General features: G+C 48.7%; 1 protein-coding gene across 1 annotated transcript in view; it reads right to left on the reverse strand.

Moving 5' to 3' along the window:
• Window positions 1-14,182: 14,182 nt before the first annotated feature.
• FBXO15 (F-box protein 15) overlaps window positions 14,183-17,549 on the reverse strand; it is a 39,947-nt gene continuing 36,580 nt past the window's right edge. The window contains 2 exon segments of the mRNA XM_060029575.1: window positions 14,183-14,596; window positions 16,053-16,177. Coding sequence (XP_059885558.1) covers window positions 14,327-14,596; window positions 16,053-16,177 — 395 coding nt within the window. The 3' untranslated portion in view covers window positions 14,183-14,326.

A 17,549-nucleotide genomic window follows, 5' to 3' on the forward strand; every position in this document is an offset into this window, starting at 1 on the left:
GACTTTCTAAGGAGGCACATTATTAGCTCCACTGGGATTTCTCCTCTCATTACTGCGTGATGTCAGACTGCAAGCTGCACCAGTGGGACAGGAAGAACACAATTATCTACCTGGTGGCCTTGATTTACAATTCAGAACTCTCAGGAAATACTTTCCCAGAAAATTATCTTTGTTAATGTTTCTAGCGGAAGGAGGGGGAGAGGGAGTTTGCGGGCACAAGATATGCTCGCACACTGAGAGTTGCATCCGGTGTTTGTCACTACCAGCGGCCAAATCCACACCTACCTCTACCCCCGCTTCCCCCCGGCAAATTTTATACAGGGAGGACCTCTGTCCTGTCGCACCATGCTTGGGCCACACCGGACGTTTTTACTTTCATCGCTCATTGATTTCTTTGGAGAACTCCACTCCGCGGGACCCAGGACACGCGGATTCTCGCCGTGTAGAAAATGCACGATTGCCTGCTCAGAGAGCGGCGTGCTCTGCCCATCACGGGACCACCGAGGAAACAGCACTGAGCTCCTGGTATCGAGCTCCCGGAACGTTCCCTTCTGGCTCCTCTACCCGACCGGCCGCATCTTCCCTAGTCAGGCCGGGCCCTCCTGGCAGCAGGAGACGCCTTGCCTCGGCCACAGCGTGGACACTCCCTCCCTGGAGGTCACAGTTCCCAAGAGAGGCCCTGGCTAGGCTGTGTGCATCCTGAAAGCAGGGAGGGTCTGAGGTATCTCCAGGTACATAGACTAACACCCCCACATGCTAGGAGCTTAGTGAGGGTTTCATGAATGGATTAACGAATGAATGAATGAACGCACACAGGCATTCCTCTTAGATTCCTTCTGCTAGTGGCAGTTTCTCAGGTGGAAACCTACAAATGTCAGTTGTGCCCTGGTGGACTCAGGGCAAATAGAGAAGGAAGAGTCTTCCTGCCCTGACCAAGCACCATTACACAGGATCGGATATCCATTCGTGGCTTTCAAGAGGGACATTATGTTTATTCAACGAGCACTTAGCGAGTGAGTCTTTTATGAGCTAGACCAGCGTGAAGCTTCTGGGACACTGTCCCAGAAAACCAGCCAGGGTGCAAGTCATCTTACCCAGCCTCTGCTTCTCTTTCTGAGCCCTTCTTAGGACCGTTTCTCGCTGCGACTCCCCACTGCTCCCTCAACCCCCAATCTTCTTGACCGTGACCCCCGACCTGGCTCACTCCACACTCTCCCGGAGTCGGGAGCTCCGCGTAACCTCTCCTCTGCTCTGGTTCCTGACGCTCTGGTGACGACGTCGGCCATGAGGGGCTGCCTGGAGACCGGTTCTCGAAGTGGGGTCCCAGGAGCAGCAGGCTTGCCTGCATCCAAGAACCTGCCGGCAGTGCAGGCTCCGGGGCCCCGCTGCAGGCGTTCTGAATTGGCAGTTCTGTGGTGGAGCCCAGCGAGGGCATTTTAACGAGTCTCCCCTGACTCAGCCGTGAGCTAGACGGTGCGAACCCCGGCTCGAACCTAACCTAACAACCCCGAGACCCTCCTGGGTGACTCTGGCCGAGAAGGGCAGTTCTGGGGCTCGGACAAGCCCTCAGGAGGGACGCGTCTGAGTGGAGACTGCAATCGGGGCGACAAGCACTGGGGACGGGAAGTGGGGACACTGTGCCACCAGGGTCCCCAGGGAATCAGCACCGATGGGAGACAGCATGTGTACGAGTGATTTGAAGGAACTGGCTCAGTTGTTTGTGGGGACTAATAAGTCCAAAATCCATCGGGCAGACCTGCAGACTGGACCCTCGGGCAGCAGCTGTGCTGCAGTCTTGGGACCGAAAGCCACCTTCTCTGCAGGCAACCTCAGGTTACTCTGAAGCGACCGTAAGATAACAAAGGGTCATCTGCTTCACTTAGCGTCAGCGGACCCTAGGTGTTAACCACCATCTACAAAATACCTTCCCAGCAGCAGCCGGGTTAGTGTCGGATTAAACCACAAGTACCCTAGCCCGGCCGCCGTGACACATAAGACCACCCACCACAGACTCCAGGATGGAGATTTTCTGACGACCAGCATCAGAGCAGACGGTCTCATCTAAGACTGCAGTTCCCCGGGGACCCCAGTCCCAGCAAAGGCAGAAAACCTGAGGTTTCAGCATTACGTCTCAGCCCAAGGATCACATGGCCTGAGGGTAACATCAGATCAATTTTGCTGCCGACACAAGTAACTGAAGTCACAAAATAGTTATTGAACAGCTACTAAAGACACAAAATCAGGCACTGGGGATATTCAGTATGTAAGACAGAATCCCTAACCTGAAGGTTATTGAAAATCATTAGCATAATTATTAAGGAATCTGAGTTTGATGAATATTTATTAAGACATTGTGTTCTTCATTAGCCTATCTACTGCTTTAATCATTTAATTACATTAATTCCCCCCCCATCAAGAGAAATAGTTGAAGAATTATGCACGGGGGCAAAATCTCCTTCCCCAACATTCCTGGAGAAATCTGGGAAACAGGACAAGCACTTCTGCTCCCAAATTTCATTAGGAAGCTAAACTGTCAGAAAGTACTGCACAGCGCACAGCGTAAAAAGGAAGCGCTAGTGCCAACTTGGAGGGTGTGGCTTAGACACAAGGCATGGGTGAGGGATCTGCCTCCTCCATCCCCACAGTCCCCTTTGCCAAGTTCCGGGGCACAGACTGTTCCAAAACGTTCCCTGTGCCCACCTAGCAGCTCCACGTCTGTGCAGAAACAGTGGAAAGGGGGAGGACGGGAGGTGGAGTCTGGCCCCAAAGCCACGTCCAGTCTGTGCCTGAGGCTGGAAGCACAGAGGGGACAAGACCCAGGATCCTAAGTTCAGGGCACAGTAAGCTACCCTTTTGTAAACAGAGCCACTCCCTCTAATTAGGGCCTCACTACTCCAAGTGTGATCCCCTGGGAGCTGGTGAGAGATGTGTTAGCTCCGGGCCCACTCGAACCTACTGGATCCCAAAATGCACTTTATCAATATCTGCAGGTGAAGCATCAGCATATCAGGACACACCTGAGAGCTGCCAGTGGGCAGACGCGAGGAGGTGAGCAGAGGAGAGCTGCAAGGGTGAGGGACACACCTTCTCCTTCCAGACACCCCTCCTTTCAAAAAATATTTAGAGATTTAAGCCTGTAAGCCTAACAAAACCAACCTAGAGTAGGGGTTGTGCTACTCAGAGGAGAACCTCAGCTCCTGGGGAACTCAGACACCTTGCCCCCCAGCCCATCCTCCACCCACCCCGTCCCTGACCCCGCTCCGCACCCCCCCACTCCCTACACACCCCAACCACGACCGCAACACACGCACGTTTTCTGTTGTCCTTCATCACCTTCCCGGGCTCAGTTCAGCCACTGCCTCCAGTCTTCCCTGACTTGGATCAGAGCACGGCAGTTATTAAGTTAAATCTAAGGCAACAGCTGCTTAAGCGGAGCGGGGCGCTGGTCTGCTTTCACCCCTCCTAGATAGGCAGGGTAAGAATTAACCTCCCGGCTCATGCCAGCCCTCACACTGCACCGGGAGGCCCTGTGGCCCACAGTGATCAACTCTGGAATCCACTGCTCCTTTCAGGGGTAGGGACAGACTTCGACAACTAAGCGAGTTTAAGAAACCTGCCCCAGGTCACAGAGCCAATGCATGTCAGAGCCAGGTATGAGCTCAGATCGTCCTGCGTGGGCCGGTACCCTCCAGGCCAGGCCGCGACGCACGAGGTCTCCTAAACCATGACCCATAAATATCCCTTCCAGCCCCACTGAGAAGACAAGTGCTTGCTGTTAGACTTTTGCACAAAAACATGTTTCACTCTATTTATACAGGACGGCAGGAAGTATACACACCTAGGGTCATGTACAAAGGGAAAACATTATGGGTTGTCATGTGTGAAATCAACTAAACTGGGCCCTGTAACATATTAATTTAGAAAAATTAATAACAACGAGCTGTATAATGTACAAACTCTTTCGACGTTATTTCGATAAACTGTGCCCACCTGAGCTGCCAGGCGACACCATCACAGCCTGTTGTCCAGGACTCAGCCACACGCATTGCCCCTAACAACACACAGCAGTACTGACGGCACCTGGAAACACCTCCTGCCTAGCGGGTACCAGCTGGCGATGCGTATGCTACCCAGGCACCGGCACGGACTGAAAACGGGAACTGCCGAGATCACTGACAAACATCAAAATGGTAAGATTACACCCCAAAAGGCCTGTGAGAGACACTGTAACAATGATAGTATATTTGACTCCACTGAGGGAAAAGGAGAAGAACCCCTGGACTCAGGGGTGCAGCCTGCCCCTCACACCACTTCCCCCCGCCCTCCCTGCTCTCTGAGCCCCCATCCCACCGCCCCGCCCCCCATCTCCGTTTCTCCCCTCTGACTCCCTCTGCCTCACCTTCTCCCTGGCCTCCACTTTCCCTTTTCACACTCTTGTTCAGAACCTTTCATTGATGGTGAGCATTTGGATAAACGAGCTCCCTCCTCAATGTGAAAATCAGGTCTGCTGAATATTGAATAGGAAACCGCTGGGGATTTCTTTCACATCTTTTTCATACTTTCTTTTCCATTTTCTTTCCTCCCTTCAGGCCCTTTTTTATGCTCTTCTCCCGACCCGACAACCTCAGTCTTACACAACAAAAATCAACCCGTATTTGTCTCCCCAGCTCCCGCCCACCGAGCCCGACCCTGGGCCGGGCGGCTCTACAACCGGCTTCACCAGTCAGTGCGGTGGGTCGGTACCGCTTCAGCTTTGCATCTGCAGCCCCCAAGGCAGTGCGTCAGCACCCAGGGCAGCGCCCCGCGCTGAGTAGGTGCACAATAAATGTTTGCTGGGTTTCCTTCTTAGGGTCACTGGTCGTTGCTGAAGGGGAAAACGCTTTCCCCTCTGTGGTTTAGGATGAATGCCGGGAGGTATGAGCAGGACCTTGCAACAGAAAGGTCCCATGGGCTCTGGGGGTCAAGGAGAACCCACGCGGCTGAACCCCAGAGCCCGCGGGGAGTCAAAACGCTCACGTTCCTCTGCCCTTTCTCAAATTTCATAGGCTTGAAGGCAACCCTCAGTAGTCTGTCCAAGGAGCCGTATGCCAACTGCTGGCATGGGGCCAGGTTTCAAGCCCGCACAGAACATCAAGGGGGACAGTTCCCTCCACGATCCAGCCACCCATGGATTGCTGGGGGGGACACGCCACACACATGGCGTGATGCTCCCCGCTGCGATAAGGTTTTTAACGTAAATCATAGTGATTAAGGTGCATGGTTATAATTCTTAATGTAACAACACCCTTGTGGAATAAATGCAATGGTGACATAAACCCGTGTGATTACTTCACCTGCTCTCTGCCTCCACAATGAAACTTTTAACCTCTTCCTAATTCCGGTGTGGAAGGAGTTCCATTTTTGCCCCCACCCCCACCCCATGCAACAAAGTTTTGCCACCTGGGGACTTTCTCCTACAGAAAGCTTTGAGAATCACTTTAAAAGATAGTTATAAATGTCCCATAATTATCTCCTCGTGCAAGAGAGAAGAGAAGAGCCTCCAGCTCACTCTGGCCTGTTTCAGGGGCGCGGAGAGCACGTCGTGAATAGGAGCATCAGCTTGGCCACTTCAGAGAGCTGCCGCAAAAACAAATCCCTCCTGCATGACCATTCGCTCCACTTACGCAGAAGGAAAAATCGGGGCAAATTAGCAATTTAGTTGTGGAACAGTGGCCAACAGAATCTTATTACAGAAAGAACATATCTTGTTCTGGAAAAATGGGCGGATGCGGTTTATAAACCTTTATGAAATACCACTTAGTATCTTATTCCATGACAACTGCAATTTCTTGTGCCCTAATCGAAGGCAAGAAATCAATATGCATTGGAAAAGCACAGGAACCAGGGGCAACAGAGGACCACTGGGCTGTAGGTTGTATGTAAATAAAAGATCAGATAATTTTTATTGCAGGCCCCATAGTCTAGTTACATCGGAATTTAACAGTAGCGTTCATATTACCATGACCTAAATTTCAGGTTTTTAAGTATTTTATTACATTATAGCAACGTCGATAGAATTACAAATAAAATGTACTAGAATCCCATGACTTCAACAAATCAAACTGCATTTCTTTGTCCATTTCTCCTTCTGGTCCCTGGGTCCCTGCTCAATAAAAATATATAACTTCTGCATAGCTTAAAGCGCACTTCAGGGAAGAAGTACTCGACGTTTGAAATCAATACAGAAGGTTTTAACCCCATCATTTTGACCCTGAGGCTGTTTAGACTCTGTTTATCAATACAAGCATTTTCCTTAGAATTTAGCAAGATTAAATGCCAATGAGTCAACACAATCCTTTGACCAGCTTTCGAGAGCACACAAGTAAACTGTGTGCATATTTTCATTTTCATCAGGACCAATCCCTTTCCATGTATGTTTCACAGCACAGATTTAATGCACTGATTTTGGGGGGTGCCTATCAAATCAACAGTTTTTCGTCACCAAGCATTTTCTTACATGCTCATTATTACTTCCAAGTCTAATGTTCTCAGGTGATGATTTAGCTACCATCAGTCTTATTTTGGGTTTACGATTTCCACCAAGTCTAAATTTCCCTAATAATGTATGTAATCAAAATATCACTGCAGCTAAAATGGTCGAGTCCAGACACTCTGCTTTATTTATGCATACATTACATAAATAGACTTCTCTTTTTTCTCGTAGGGGTAATCACCCATGACTGACTGAAATCCCCTTAGTAACTTAGATTACTCCTCAGGCTTCCTCAGCTGATGCTTTGAGACCTGCTTCAGCTTCCCAGTAAAAACAACAGAGGTAGGACCAGGTGGGATCAGACTTCCTCTGTGCATCTCTGTGGGGCACTTAGAGGCCGGTGTTGGCACAGCACAGGGAAGAATACTCAGCACGAGTTATCAGAAGAGGGAGTATGTTAAGACCTCCCTGGCGGTCCAGTGGTTAAGACTCCGCGCTTCCACTGCAGAGGGTATGGGTTCCGTCCCTGGTCAGGGAACGGGGAACTAGGATCCCGCATGCCACGCAGCGACCAAAAAATTAATTAATTAAAAATAAAGAACACAAACACGAGTAAGGATTTTTTTTAAAAAAATTAAAAAAAAGAGGGAGTATGTTTCTGAGACAATGAGGGTCATGTTTCTAAAAGAGTTAAAAATGGTGCCCGAGTTGAGTGCCCATCAGGGATGCCAGCACGTGGAAATACTGCCCAGACTGTCTTTTTTTTAATAGTGGTGAGAACGCTTAATCTAAGATCTACCTTCTTAATACATTTTTAAGTACGTAATACAGTATTGTTTGTTAGCTACGGGCACCATGCTGTACAGCCGAGCTCTGGAACTCATTCATCTGGTGTATTGATAACTGGAACTTTACACCCACTGGACAGCAACTCCCCATTCCCCCCTCCCCCAGCCCCTGGCAGCCCCCATCCTACTCTCTGCTTCTGTGAGCTTCACTATCTTAGGTGCCTCATGGAAGTGGAATCATCCGGTATTTGTCCTTCTGCGACTGGCTTATTTCACTGAGCATAATGTCCTCAAGGTTCAGCCCTATGCGGCAGGATTTCCTTCCTGTCTTAGACTGAATAGCATTTCATTGTACGTATACACCACGTATTCTTCACCATTCATCTGTTGGGGGATATTTAAATTGTTTCCGTAGCTTGGCTATTGTGGATAGAGCTGCAGTGAACGTGGGGATGCAGAAACCTCTCTGAGATACTGATTTCAATTCCTTAGGCTATATACCCGGAAGTGGGATTGCTGGATCACATGGTAGTTCTATTTTTAATTTTTTGAGGAACCGCCATGCTGTTCTCCATAGCGGCTGCACCATATTACATTGCCACCAACAGTGCACGAGGGTTCCGGTTTCTCCACACCCTCACCAACACTAGTTGTTTTGGGGGGTTTTTTGATGGTAGCCACCCTAACAGGTGTGAGATGACATCTCATTGTTGTTCTCATTTGCATTTCCCTGATGAGTCGGGTTAAGCACCTTTTCACATACCTGTTGGCCATCTGTATCTCTCCTTTGGAGAAATGACTATCAAGGCTTCCACCCATTTTTTAAAGCAAGTAATGTGGGGTTGTTTGTCTGCTTTTTGCTCTCGAGCTGTAGGATGCCCATACTGTCTCCCAGAGGCTTTCTTATTTTGCTCTTCACACTTAGGTCTACAGTCTAGCGGGAATGTGTTTCTGGGCACGGCGTGGGTGGGTTCCTTTTCTTTCCTCCAGACTGCCACCTAGTTGTCCCAGCGTCAGCCATTAAAGTCCCCTCTCCTCCTCTGCCCTGATGCCACCTTTACCACCAACACGTGTCTGTGTGCGTCTGTTTCTGACAGAGTCTGGGAAGGCTCTGCCTTCTGCTCCGTCTGTCCCTTCTTTCCTTGCACCAAGGGGCACCCTCATACTTCCCGGCTTTGCGCCGAGCCTTCCTCGTGGGAGAGCAGGCCCTGCTCCTTGGCTTCTTCAGAGTGACTGGGTTAGTCTTAGTGTTCACATGGGTACATGCCAGTTTCACTGGTTGAAGGCGTAACCCCTTTGAACAGCTGTATCCCTGTCGGGCAGGACTGGCTTCACTGCACGTACTTATTTACGTGATGCTGTCTACTTGACGGCATTTTCTCAAGTGTTAGATGTCCCCGATGGTGCTTATACCTCCCGGAGCAGCGGGGCACACGGCAGAACACGGTCCGCGGATGTGGCACAAGTGAGGCCGCCGGCTTCAGACACAGGCAGGTCCTGGCTTCGTGCACCTCTGGGTGTTTAACCTCTGAGCCTCGCTCCTCACTGGACGATGTCACTATCGTACCATCTACCCCACAGGGTTTCCTTCAAAAGGTACCGGTAAAGCTTGTTGCACAGTGCCTGGCACACGATAAGCTCCCAGTTTTTGTAAACGGAAGTTGTTATTATTCATCACGGTGAACTGCTCGCTTTCTCCGCAGGCAGCATTAAGTCGGTGGGAGATCACAGGTGTCTCATCTCAAGTCCGTGGACACTTTCCTGAAGCAGACACGTGAAAATGAATGTGTGTCTTACCCCGTCTCACTGTGGCTCAGTCACATGACTGTATGTCAATCAGCAAACACACATTTGCCTTTGGTGCAGTTCCTGGAGTTCACTGTATCCCGAGAGGCTGGAAAGTGAGGTGAGAGGCTTAACTAAGGTCAGCAGTCCGGGCTGAGGCTGAGCCAGTTCAGGAAGACTCTAAAATCCCACCTTCCGAAAGCAAATCCCAATTTCCACACATTTCTCAGAGGACGCACTCATCCTGTGTGTCATCTTCAGGGACAAAGCGGCATTTTACGTGCACCTGAAATGATACGTGTGTGAGTCCGAGTCCCCGCCTGAGCAGCCGGCTTCTCTTGCTCCGCTGAAGGGCCCATCACTGTCTACAGCTGGCCTCTTAGCCCACTGTGGCCCCAGACCAGCCCTTCCCTTTCCCAACCTCCCAGCAGTGGGACATGCATCGCGGAGCCGCTCCTGACCATGCCTTACTATGTTACTCCACAGCAGCCCCTCACTCCTCTCGGCATCCTACCACCCACCCGCTCCACCCCACCTCGTGCTGAGCCCTACCCTGCTGTGCTCAGTGAGCATGGCTTTCAGCCCCAGTGGCGTCTGCAGCCCAGGGCTTGCCTAGCGGAAGCTCATAGAAAATCCACGTGTTACTCCTTGAAACCGCAGGAGACCACAAAAGACGCCCTGTGCTGAAGCTGGATGCCATATTATTCCATGTACAAAATACACGCGGTGTGTAAGACCAACACTTCTGCATGCGGTTTTTTAAAGGCACATTTCTTTACACTACAAACACTGGAAAAACATTTTGCACAGAGTGACCTTCCTGTGTGAACATTTTCTTTCTGCAGCAGTTATAACCATTAGACTTATAAGGAGATGTTAATAAAAATAATAGACAACTGTCAAGTCACGTATAAAAATCATCTTTGCAAAGGCCAGTCAGATCTTTGGTCTGATTTTAAATCCGACAAGATTTTACATGTGGAGTATACTTCAAATAAAAGTATGTCTCTTTGACTGCATACTAGTGGTAGGTACGTTTCTCTGTGTGTAACTCACACTTGTTTCCTTTGCCAACTGCATAAGGAAGGGTTTGCACCCGTTACTCTTCTTGAATTGATTCAACTCAACGAGCCCTGCTCCTGGATCCTTTGTATTTAAGATATCCCAGCATAAGTCCTCTCGCTTTGCAGACAAAGAGGCTTCCTGACAAAGGACTATGATTAGCAAATGCTTTTATTTCATGCCTGATACCATAATTTCAATACATATAATACTAAGATGGCCAGACCCCAACAGGGCTAACTTATCTATACTGAGCAGAATCTGTGGACATTCACGACATGCAGAACTAACACAGTGTCAGTATATTAACCCTTGAGAAATCCCACCTTCCCCCACGTCCATTCCTGCAGCAGGTGGGGTGCGGGACCCACATGGCCCAGGCGGGGTGCAGAGGCTGCACACGCAGGAGCAGGGGCGCAAGAGGCATGAGGCGCTGGGGCCCCAGCAGAACGGAGAGCGTTTCCTCAGGGCACGGCACCCCACCACAGCGAACGGAAACCGGAGAGAGGGAAGCACGGGCCGACAGGAAACTGGGTTGGGATGTAGCCTGTCTGGGTCCCTCCACTGTGGACTGACTGTCCTCTCCTTTGTTAACAGTACGTATCTTGTGGCAAGATACTCTGAGACTACATCAGTATCCTGTTTCTCCTCACACTTTCACCCACTAACTTAGCGCTGATGATTCTTGCTGTAGTTTTGCCAAATGGTGAAGATGAAAACTTTTTTGAAAACTGAAATTGATAACCCCAGAGACTGGTGTGCAGGGTTGCAAACTGCCGCCTGAAGGCCAGATTCAGCCTGGTTGGTAAATCAAGGTTTTGTGGAACACGGGCCCTTCACTTGTGTACTGTCCGCAACTGATTTCATGCTCGACGGCACAGCGGAGTAGGTGCAACAGACACCGTACGTTCCACAAAAGCCAAAACTACCATTGGTCCCTTTACAGAAAAAGTCTGCCAACCCCTGCCTTAGAGAAGAGACTGCATTTATGAAGCAGATACAGAATGTTTTATATGGAGCTAGAAAAAAATTCGTATACAGTAAAATCCTGGTCATCAAAATAAAAAAGAAAATTAGCTAAAAGGGTTGAAAAATAAAACTGAGACACTATTACAGAAAGCACAACAAAGGACTAAGAGACAGAAGATGGAAAAAATAAGAGACTTCACAGGATCCACCCAGAAAGGATTATAGTTGATTAATAAAAGTTACAGAAAAATACAAGAGAAAATACTGACAGATTTTTTTAACCCATAGCTGAAGTACACAAATTCTTAGATTAAAATGACCCATAATGAAGGATAAAGACCCACTCCAAGGTACCGAGCATAAATTCCAAAAGCTTCCAGAGAGAAGAGAAAAAGAACAGAGCACATGCAAAGGAAGACCAACCAAAATGGCGTCATATATGTCAAGGACAACCACAGGATAAATGCTCACGACAAAATGTCCTCCAGGTTCTAAGAGAAAATATTCTTCCTGCTACAATTTGTACCCAATGAAACTATCTAATAGACGTTCTCAGAAATTCATGGATGCCAAACGCAACTCTTGTGTCACTTTCTTAGAGACCGATAGGAGAACGCATGCCACTGAAGAAAGGATATACAGCTGACCTCTGAACAACACTGGTCTGCACTGTGCGCATCCACTTATACTTGGATTTTTTTCAACAGTAAATACGACTGCACTCCACAGTCTGAGGTTGGCTGAATCAGCTCATACTGAGGAAGCTCAGATACGGAGGGCTGACCTCACGTTATACTCAGATTTTCAACTATGTAGAGGGTCCACATAGGCACTGTTCAAGGGTCAACTTTAAATCAAGAATGAAGACAACATTCCATAAGGCAGGATTCACACAGGAAACTTCCCAGGATGTGGGCTGTCCAGTAGGGCTAGAGAGAAGTTTAGATTAAAGCAAACAGAGGCAGATCTCAGGGGATGAGCCTGGGCGGGGAGAAGTAGTAGAATTTAGAGATTATTTGACATGTTTAAGCATTTGGGGGCGAACACTGAAACACTGACCAACATATGAAAGACTGGACAGATCTTTAAGGAAAATTTTAGGTTCATTGAAAACCATGTAAGTAGAAAAAGAAGGCAATTACTAATCCAAGAAAAATAAAAAGTTGTAAAAGAGAGAAGCATCCCTGGGAACAATATTACAGACAGCAACAAACCACAACAACATATTTTCAACTGCAGGAATTATCTGGTATGATGCAAGAGGGGAAGCAGCTGGTGTAAAAGAGAGATATTTTATCTACTGTAAGTCAATATACGCCAAAATTGACAAATCCAGAAACAGCCACAGATTATTTTAGAAATATGAAGACAAATAACAGCTTTACAAAGCTGAACATTATCCCAGACCCGTGAAAGGGCAGGTGGGGGCCAGGCTGAGCCCTCCAGCATCACTTGGTGACATGTGGTGTGCACGCACGGCTTTGGGGAGGCGCCATGATGGTGACTACCTCGTTCACCCCTCCCCCAACACCGCCCGATAAACCTTCCTTCAGAAGCTAGCTCAGATGGGAAGGACTCCCACCCCCATCAATCTCTGCTTCCTGCACGCTCCCACAGCTGCTGGTATATCCCTTATAGTAGTTTCCATGGATGTAACCAACAGCTACTGAGGATGGATTATGAGCCTGGCGCTGCATTACCTGGACCAGACGACTGGGATGCAGACAAGTGCTGTAACTGTGAGCTCCCGCCTACAGGTTTCCCCACGGTATTACCAACGTGAATTACCCGGCTCCCATTCCATCCAAATACCATTCAACCGGGGATAAAGAGAGCAGCACTCTTTCTCCAGGGCTACCTCACTTCTACTACTATTTTCTAGGACATCTAGTCCCGCCACCATCTAACCCAGTGAGTCCAAGGAGTCACCCCACACTATATTCTGTGGTTGTTTCCAGTTCAGTCCTGCTGGTGACGCATGGCTTCTGCCACCTGCCTCTTGGGGCATCCTGTCCTCTTCTACCTTCATCTTGAGCTCACGGCTCAAACCACTGCCTCTCCACCCCCCAAATGCCACTCAGGTGGGGCAGGGGCTCCACATCCCCTTGTTGGCAAGACCACGAAGTAGCATCGCCCCGTGCTCTCAGTGTCTGACACGGATCTCAAATTTCTCCCTCCCCAACATCTGCAGCCCAAGACCTAGGACGGCGGGAGGATGAGGATGGCTTCAGAGCAGGGATCCTTTTTACTCTCACGTTTCTTTGGTTGAGAACCTTTTCTTTTATTGCTGTCTTCAAGCTCTTTATTCTACACACAAACACCTCTCAAGAGAAAACTGATCAGATATTTCAATAAGAAGAGAAGAGAGATAGAGGGGGGAGGAGTTTAATCGTGTATGCCCCTGTGGGAGCAACACGGCATTTCAACGATCACTTCTGAGAACAACTTTAAGTGGGAGATAAAAATATGATAGAAAAAGATAATCGATACAATCTCAAACAAATTTAGAACCAGATCCCTGAAACACGTGATTAGATTAAACACTGTTACCTCCATTTGAACCCCAGGTGTCTACGGATCCTCCGAAAGCACTTCTGCAGGGGGAGCGTCCTTCCCTCCCTGTCCCACGGATGCAGAGCTGGGTGTCTGAACTGCATGTGCATCACGCTTCGCTCTTCTAAGGGATAACAACTTCCTCTGATGGTTACAGGTGCATCTTTCCTTGTGAAGCAGGTCACTTGTCTATTTTACTTTGCTTTATTGAACACTACTGTGGCTGCTAAATGCCATGAACACAGCACTTTCTAATTTTAATGAATACCATGAAGTTCACATTGAAATGTATTTCTTTATTTGGGGCTCTAACCAATAAAGAAAAAACCCTACGTATACAACACACACACACACGCACACGCGCACACACACACCCTCAAGAGAAAACTGATCTGTTTTCAGTCTGATCCGTTTTCTTGTTTTTTTAAAGTGTAAGTGCAGAAGAGAAGCAAGTATCTTTTTTCTTTTTATTTTACGTGAATTTCCACTGTGATGTGCTATTTTCACGGTTTTAAAATTTAACTTAATCTTCTAACCTTAACTTTAAAATGACTCAGAAATCATGATTTCTAGTGTGAAATAAGAGGACATCGAACAGACTACTGCTTTATTTTAACTTCTAACAAACACCAAGAACAAAACCAGTCAGTCCAAAAGAAACAAACAGCAACAATAATTTGCCGCCTACTGCTAATGCTCAGTATTTGGTCCCAAACCAGTGGTTTATCTTTGCCACCCGCAGGTAGAGCGCCAGGCTGATGATAAAGTACTCTCCCATCTCCTCGATCCACACCAGCTCCAAGTGCACCCTTCCCTCCGCGTCTGCGTAGTCTACACGGTACGTCTCCCCCAAGAAAGCAGGACCGTCAGAGGGCCCGGGAGAGGGTCTCATGCACACCGGGGAACTGAAACACCAGAAGGGTTTCCCATATTCTTCCAAAAGAGTTATGTCCATTACAGAGCAACTCTACAAAATAAACACAGATGTTCGTAAGTGTGAGGATAAAATGGCCAATTAGACCTGACTTAATAAATGTAGATGGAGCCTCGTTATGAAGGATTAAGTGAAGGAGGAGGGAGAAGAGGGAAGAGAACAAAATTACAGGAAGCGGGAACAGCATGTGACAAGCATGTGACAGTCCTCGGCAGGGGGTGTGGCGGGGAGGTGGGGAGGGCGGCCAGGTCAGCTCTGGCCATCACTGAACTGCTGCGCCTGCGCGTAGCAACCGGCACCAACAAACGCAGAGACTGCCTTTCCAATGGTCAGAGCTGGGATAAAGCTTTGTTTCCTGTACGATTACAACGCTTCCCTTCCCACCCCACAGTGGGAACTGAATATCTGCTTCTCGATTACCAAGGAACACAAAACAAATTATATTATTTTTATATTATGCTGACCCTTTAAGTCTGCCATGTTGATATTTTGCCTTTCTAGGTCCTCAAGGTCCATTGTGACTTCAACATTTTAGCACGTGTTTTTGTAAGACTCATCTAAATCCACTTTAAAAAGTCAGGTCTGTGCTCCTGAAGACATGAAATAATATTCCTTTGTATGTGATAAATCTTTACCAAGGTTTAAACAACTGCTCACAAATAAACAGAATAAAACATCTCAGTATATCAAATAGCAAGTGGATCAAGAGAGAATCCTTAATGATACTGAAGTGCTTGCTTTTCACGCTCAACAACAACGCTGCTCTTGGCCTCAGCCATCACCCCTAGTCACTGTCACAAGGCATCCATGCTTGTAGGCAGAATTAAGCCAGCTTAACTGGGGCCCTCTGAATCCACAGCAGACGCATCCTGTGGAAATCCTGTTCATCCCACAACACACAGATGGAGAGGAGTGACAACCAGGGCACAGGGATCACAGGAGAAGCGAGACTGCGTGAGAACCCTCCTCGCCGCCCCCCTGCCAGTCCCCGGCCACCACATCCTCCCTCCCCTCCGTGTGGCTGGTTTGTGATAGAGGTAAAAACTGATTTAACTGTTCAAGGAAAAATCTGTATGCTGGAACTTATAACTGCAATAAACTTTAAGTTGGTGTCCTAAGATGTAACTGAAAAGTAATTAAGATGTTTCTGAGTAAATGTTACTTGCCTGGTCCAACCTACGGCTCCACTCTTTCTCCGCAAAACGAACAGCCAGAAGGACTTGGAGGGAACAGAGGCTGCAATCAACACCGCTCAGCAACGCACTGCGCGCCACCTACGCACCAACTCCACCACGCCCAGTGGAAAACGAAAGGCCCTCAATACACGTTGGATAAATCAATCAACTGATCGCCACTGGCTAAGAGGACGTGCACAAATCTTCAGACACCAGAACAATAAATCTAGGACTTTCAAAGCAGCATCATACATATACATCAACAGACACATTCATTATACAGAAACCAGGTACTTTAAGAAAAAAAAAATTACCTTTATACAGCCATCAAAAATATTAGTTTTCCAAGAAAGGCCAACTTTTCCAACAAGAGGTAGGTGTTCGGTGCTATTTTTAAAACTTATCACACTGAGCTTCATATATTCATTTTCAATGTATTCTGAAAAGATCAAAGATTTTTAAAATTACTATATGCCAACCAATGCAGGACAACAAGTCAAGATCCCTCAGATCTGCTGCTCTATAAAGGAAGCCTCGTGGAGCTAAGTACTGGGTTCAGGGGTGGAAGGAGACCCTGACACAGCTGACTCGGGCGTCTGGCTGAGGCGAGGGCACTACTATATCCACCTGCATTCCTGAGACAGAGAAATGAGCTTGTCTCAATGGTGAGACGGGGAGATGCCTGGGGTGGACAGGACAGCACCCTGTCACCGATGGGGAGACAGCTACGAGGCAAGGGTTCCACTGATTTGATTAAACAAACCGCTAGGAAAATGGGAAACCAGAGCCGTGGAACTTAAGCAAACCGAGGCCGGAAACTGCACAGGAAAAGGGCATTAAATGTGAGGGAGGGGAGAGACGTCCAGAGAAAGGAGGGGTGAGAGCCAGTAAACGTGGAATGCGGTCAGGGAAGGAGCCCAGCGCACGTCTTCGCAGGACTGTATGAACAAGCAGAAATCCCACCACATGCTGACCAAGAGCTGAGACCAGAGCCCTGCCCTCCCTGGACCAACGCAGAGCTGCCCGGGAGCAGCCTCGCCACCCAGGGCTGTCACGGCCCAGGTGCACGCACGCCTGGGGGCCTACAGGACGGCTGAGCCCCGTGCAACCACTTTAATACGTCCTGCAAAGGGGAGCATCACCCGTGACGAGGTCACAGGCCTTCACTCGCACGCAAGCTTTCTTCAGAGGCAACACCTGATCAAGGGTGAGATGTGAGTCACACGCAGAGCAGAGAAAGGAGAGCAGAGAAAGGCACATGCTCTCTGACCCCATGCTGCTCATTTCATGGGACAAAATAAAACCAGAACCAAGCTGCCCTGGGAGCCAGAGCCCCGTTCTAGAAACTCTAGACGGTGTCCTCACGGAAGTGCGGCCAAAAGATCAGGACCAGGACACGAGCTCTGGGCGGGAGCCCCGCGAGGCGGCGCAGCTCCAGCCCTGGAAGGCCTGTTAGCCAGTCTGGTCCAAGGACAGAGGCTGCCCACATTCCCTCCTCTGCTGCTGAGTGCTCAGCGAGAACCGTGCAGCTTCTCAAGCGAGGCCTCGGAGAAGGCGAAGCGACGACATCCTGAACAGCAGATGTGGCTCTGCTCTGCCCTTGGTCACCACACAGCCACGTGCAGGACTGCTGGCTTGTCCTCAAGACATGGCAGAAAGCGGACCCCAAGGTACAGCAGCCAATAACAGCTCAACGGCAATTGTCTGAGTTGATAAACATGAAATCTCTGTAGGAAGCGAGGACTGTTGCTACTCTGTTATCACCAGACATCCTCCCTGTAGAACAGCGAGAACACTGTGGTATCTTAAAA

This window comes from Delphinus delphis, chromosome 13 (assembly GCF_949987515.2).
Source record: "Delphinus delphis chromosome 13, mDelDel1.2, whole genome shotgun sequence".
NCBI lineage: Eukaryota > Metazoa > Chordata > Mammalia > Artiodactyla > Delphinidae > Delphinus > Delphinus delphis.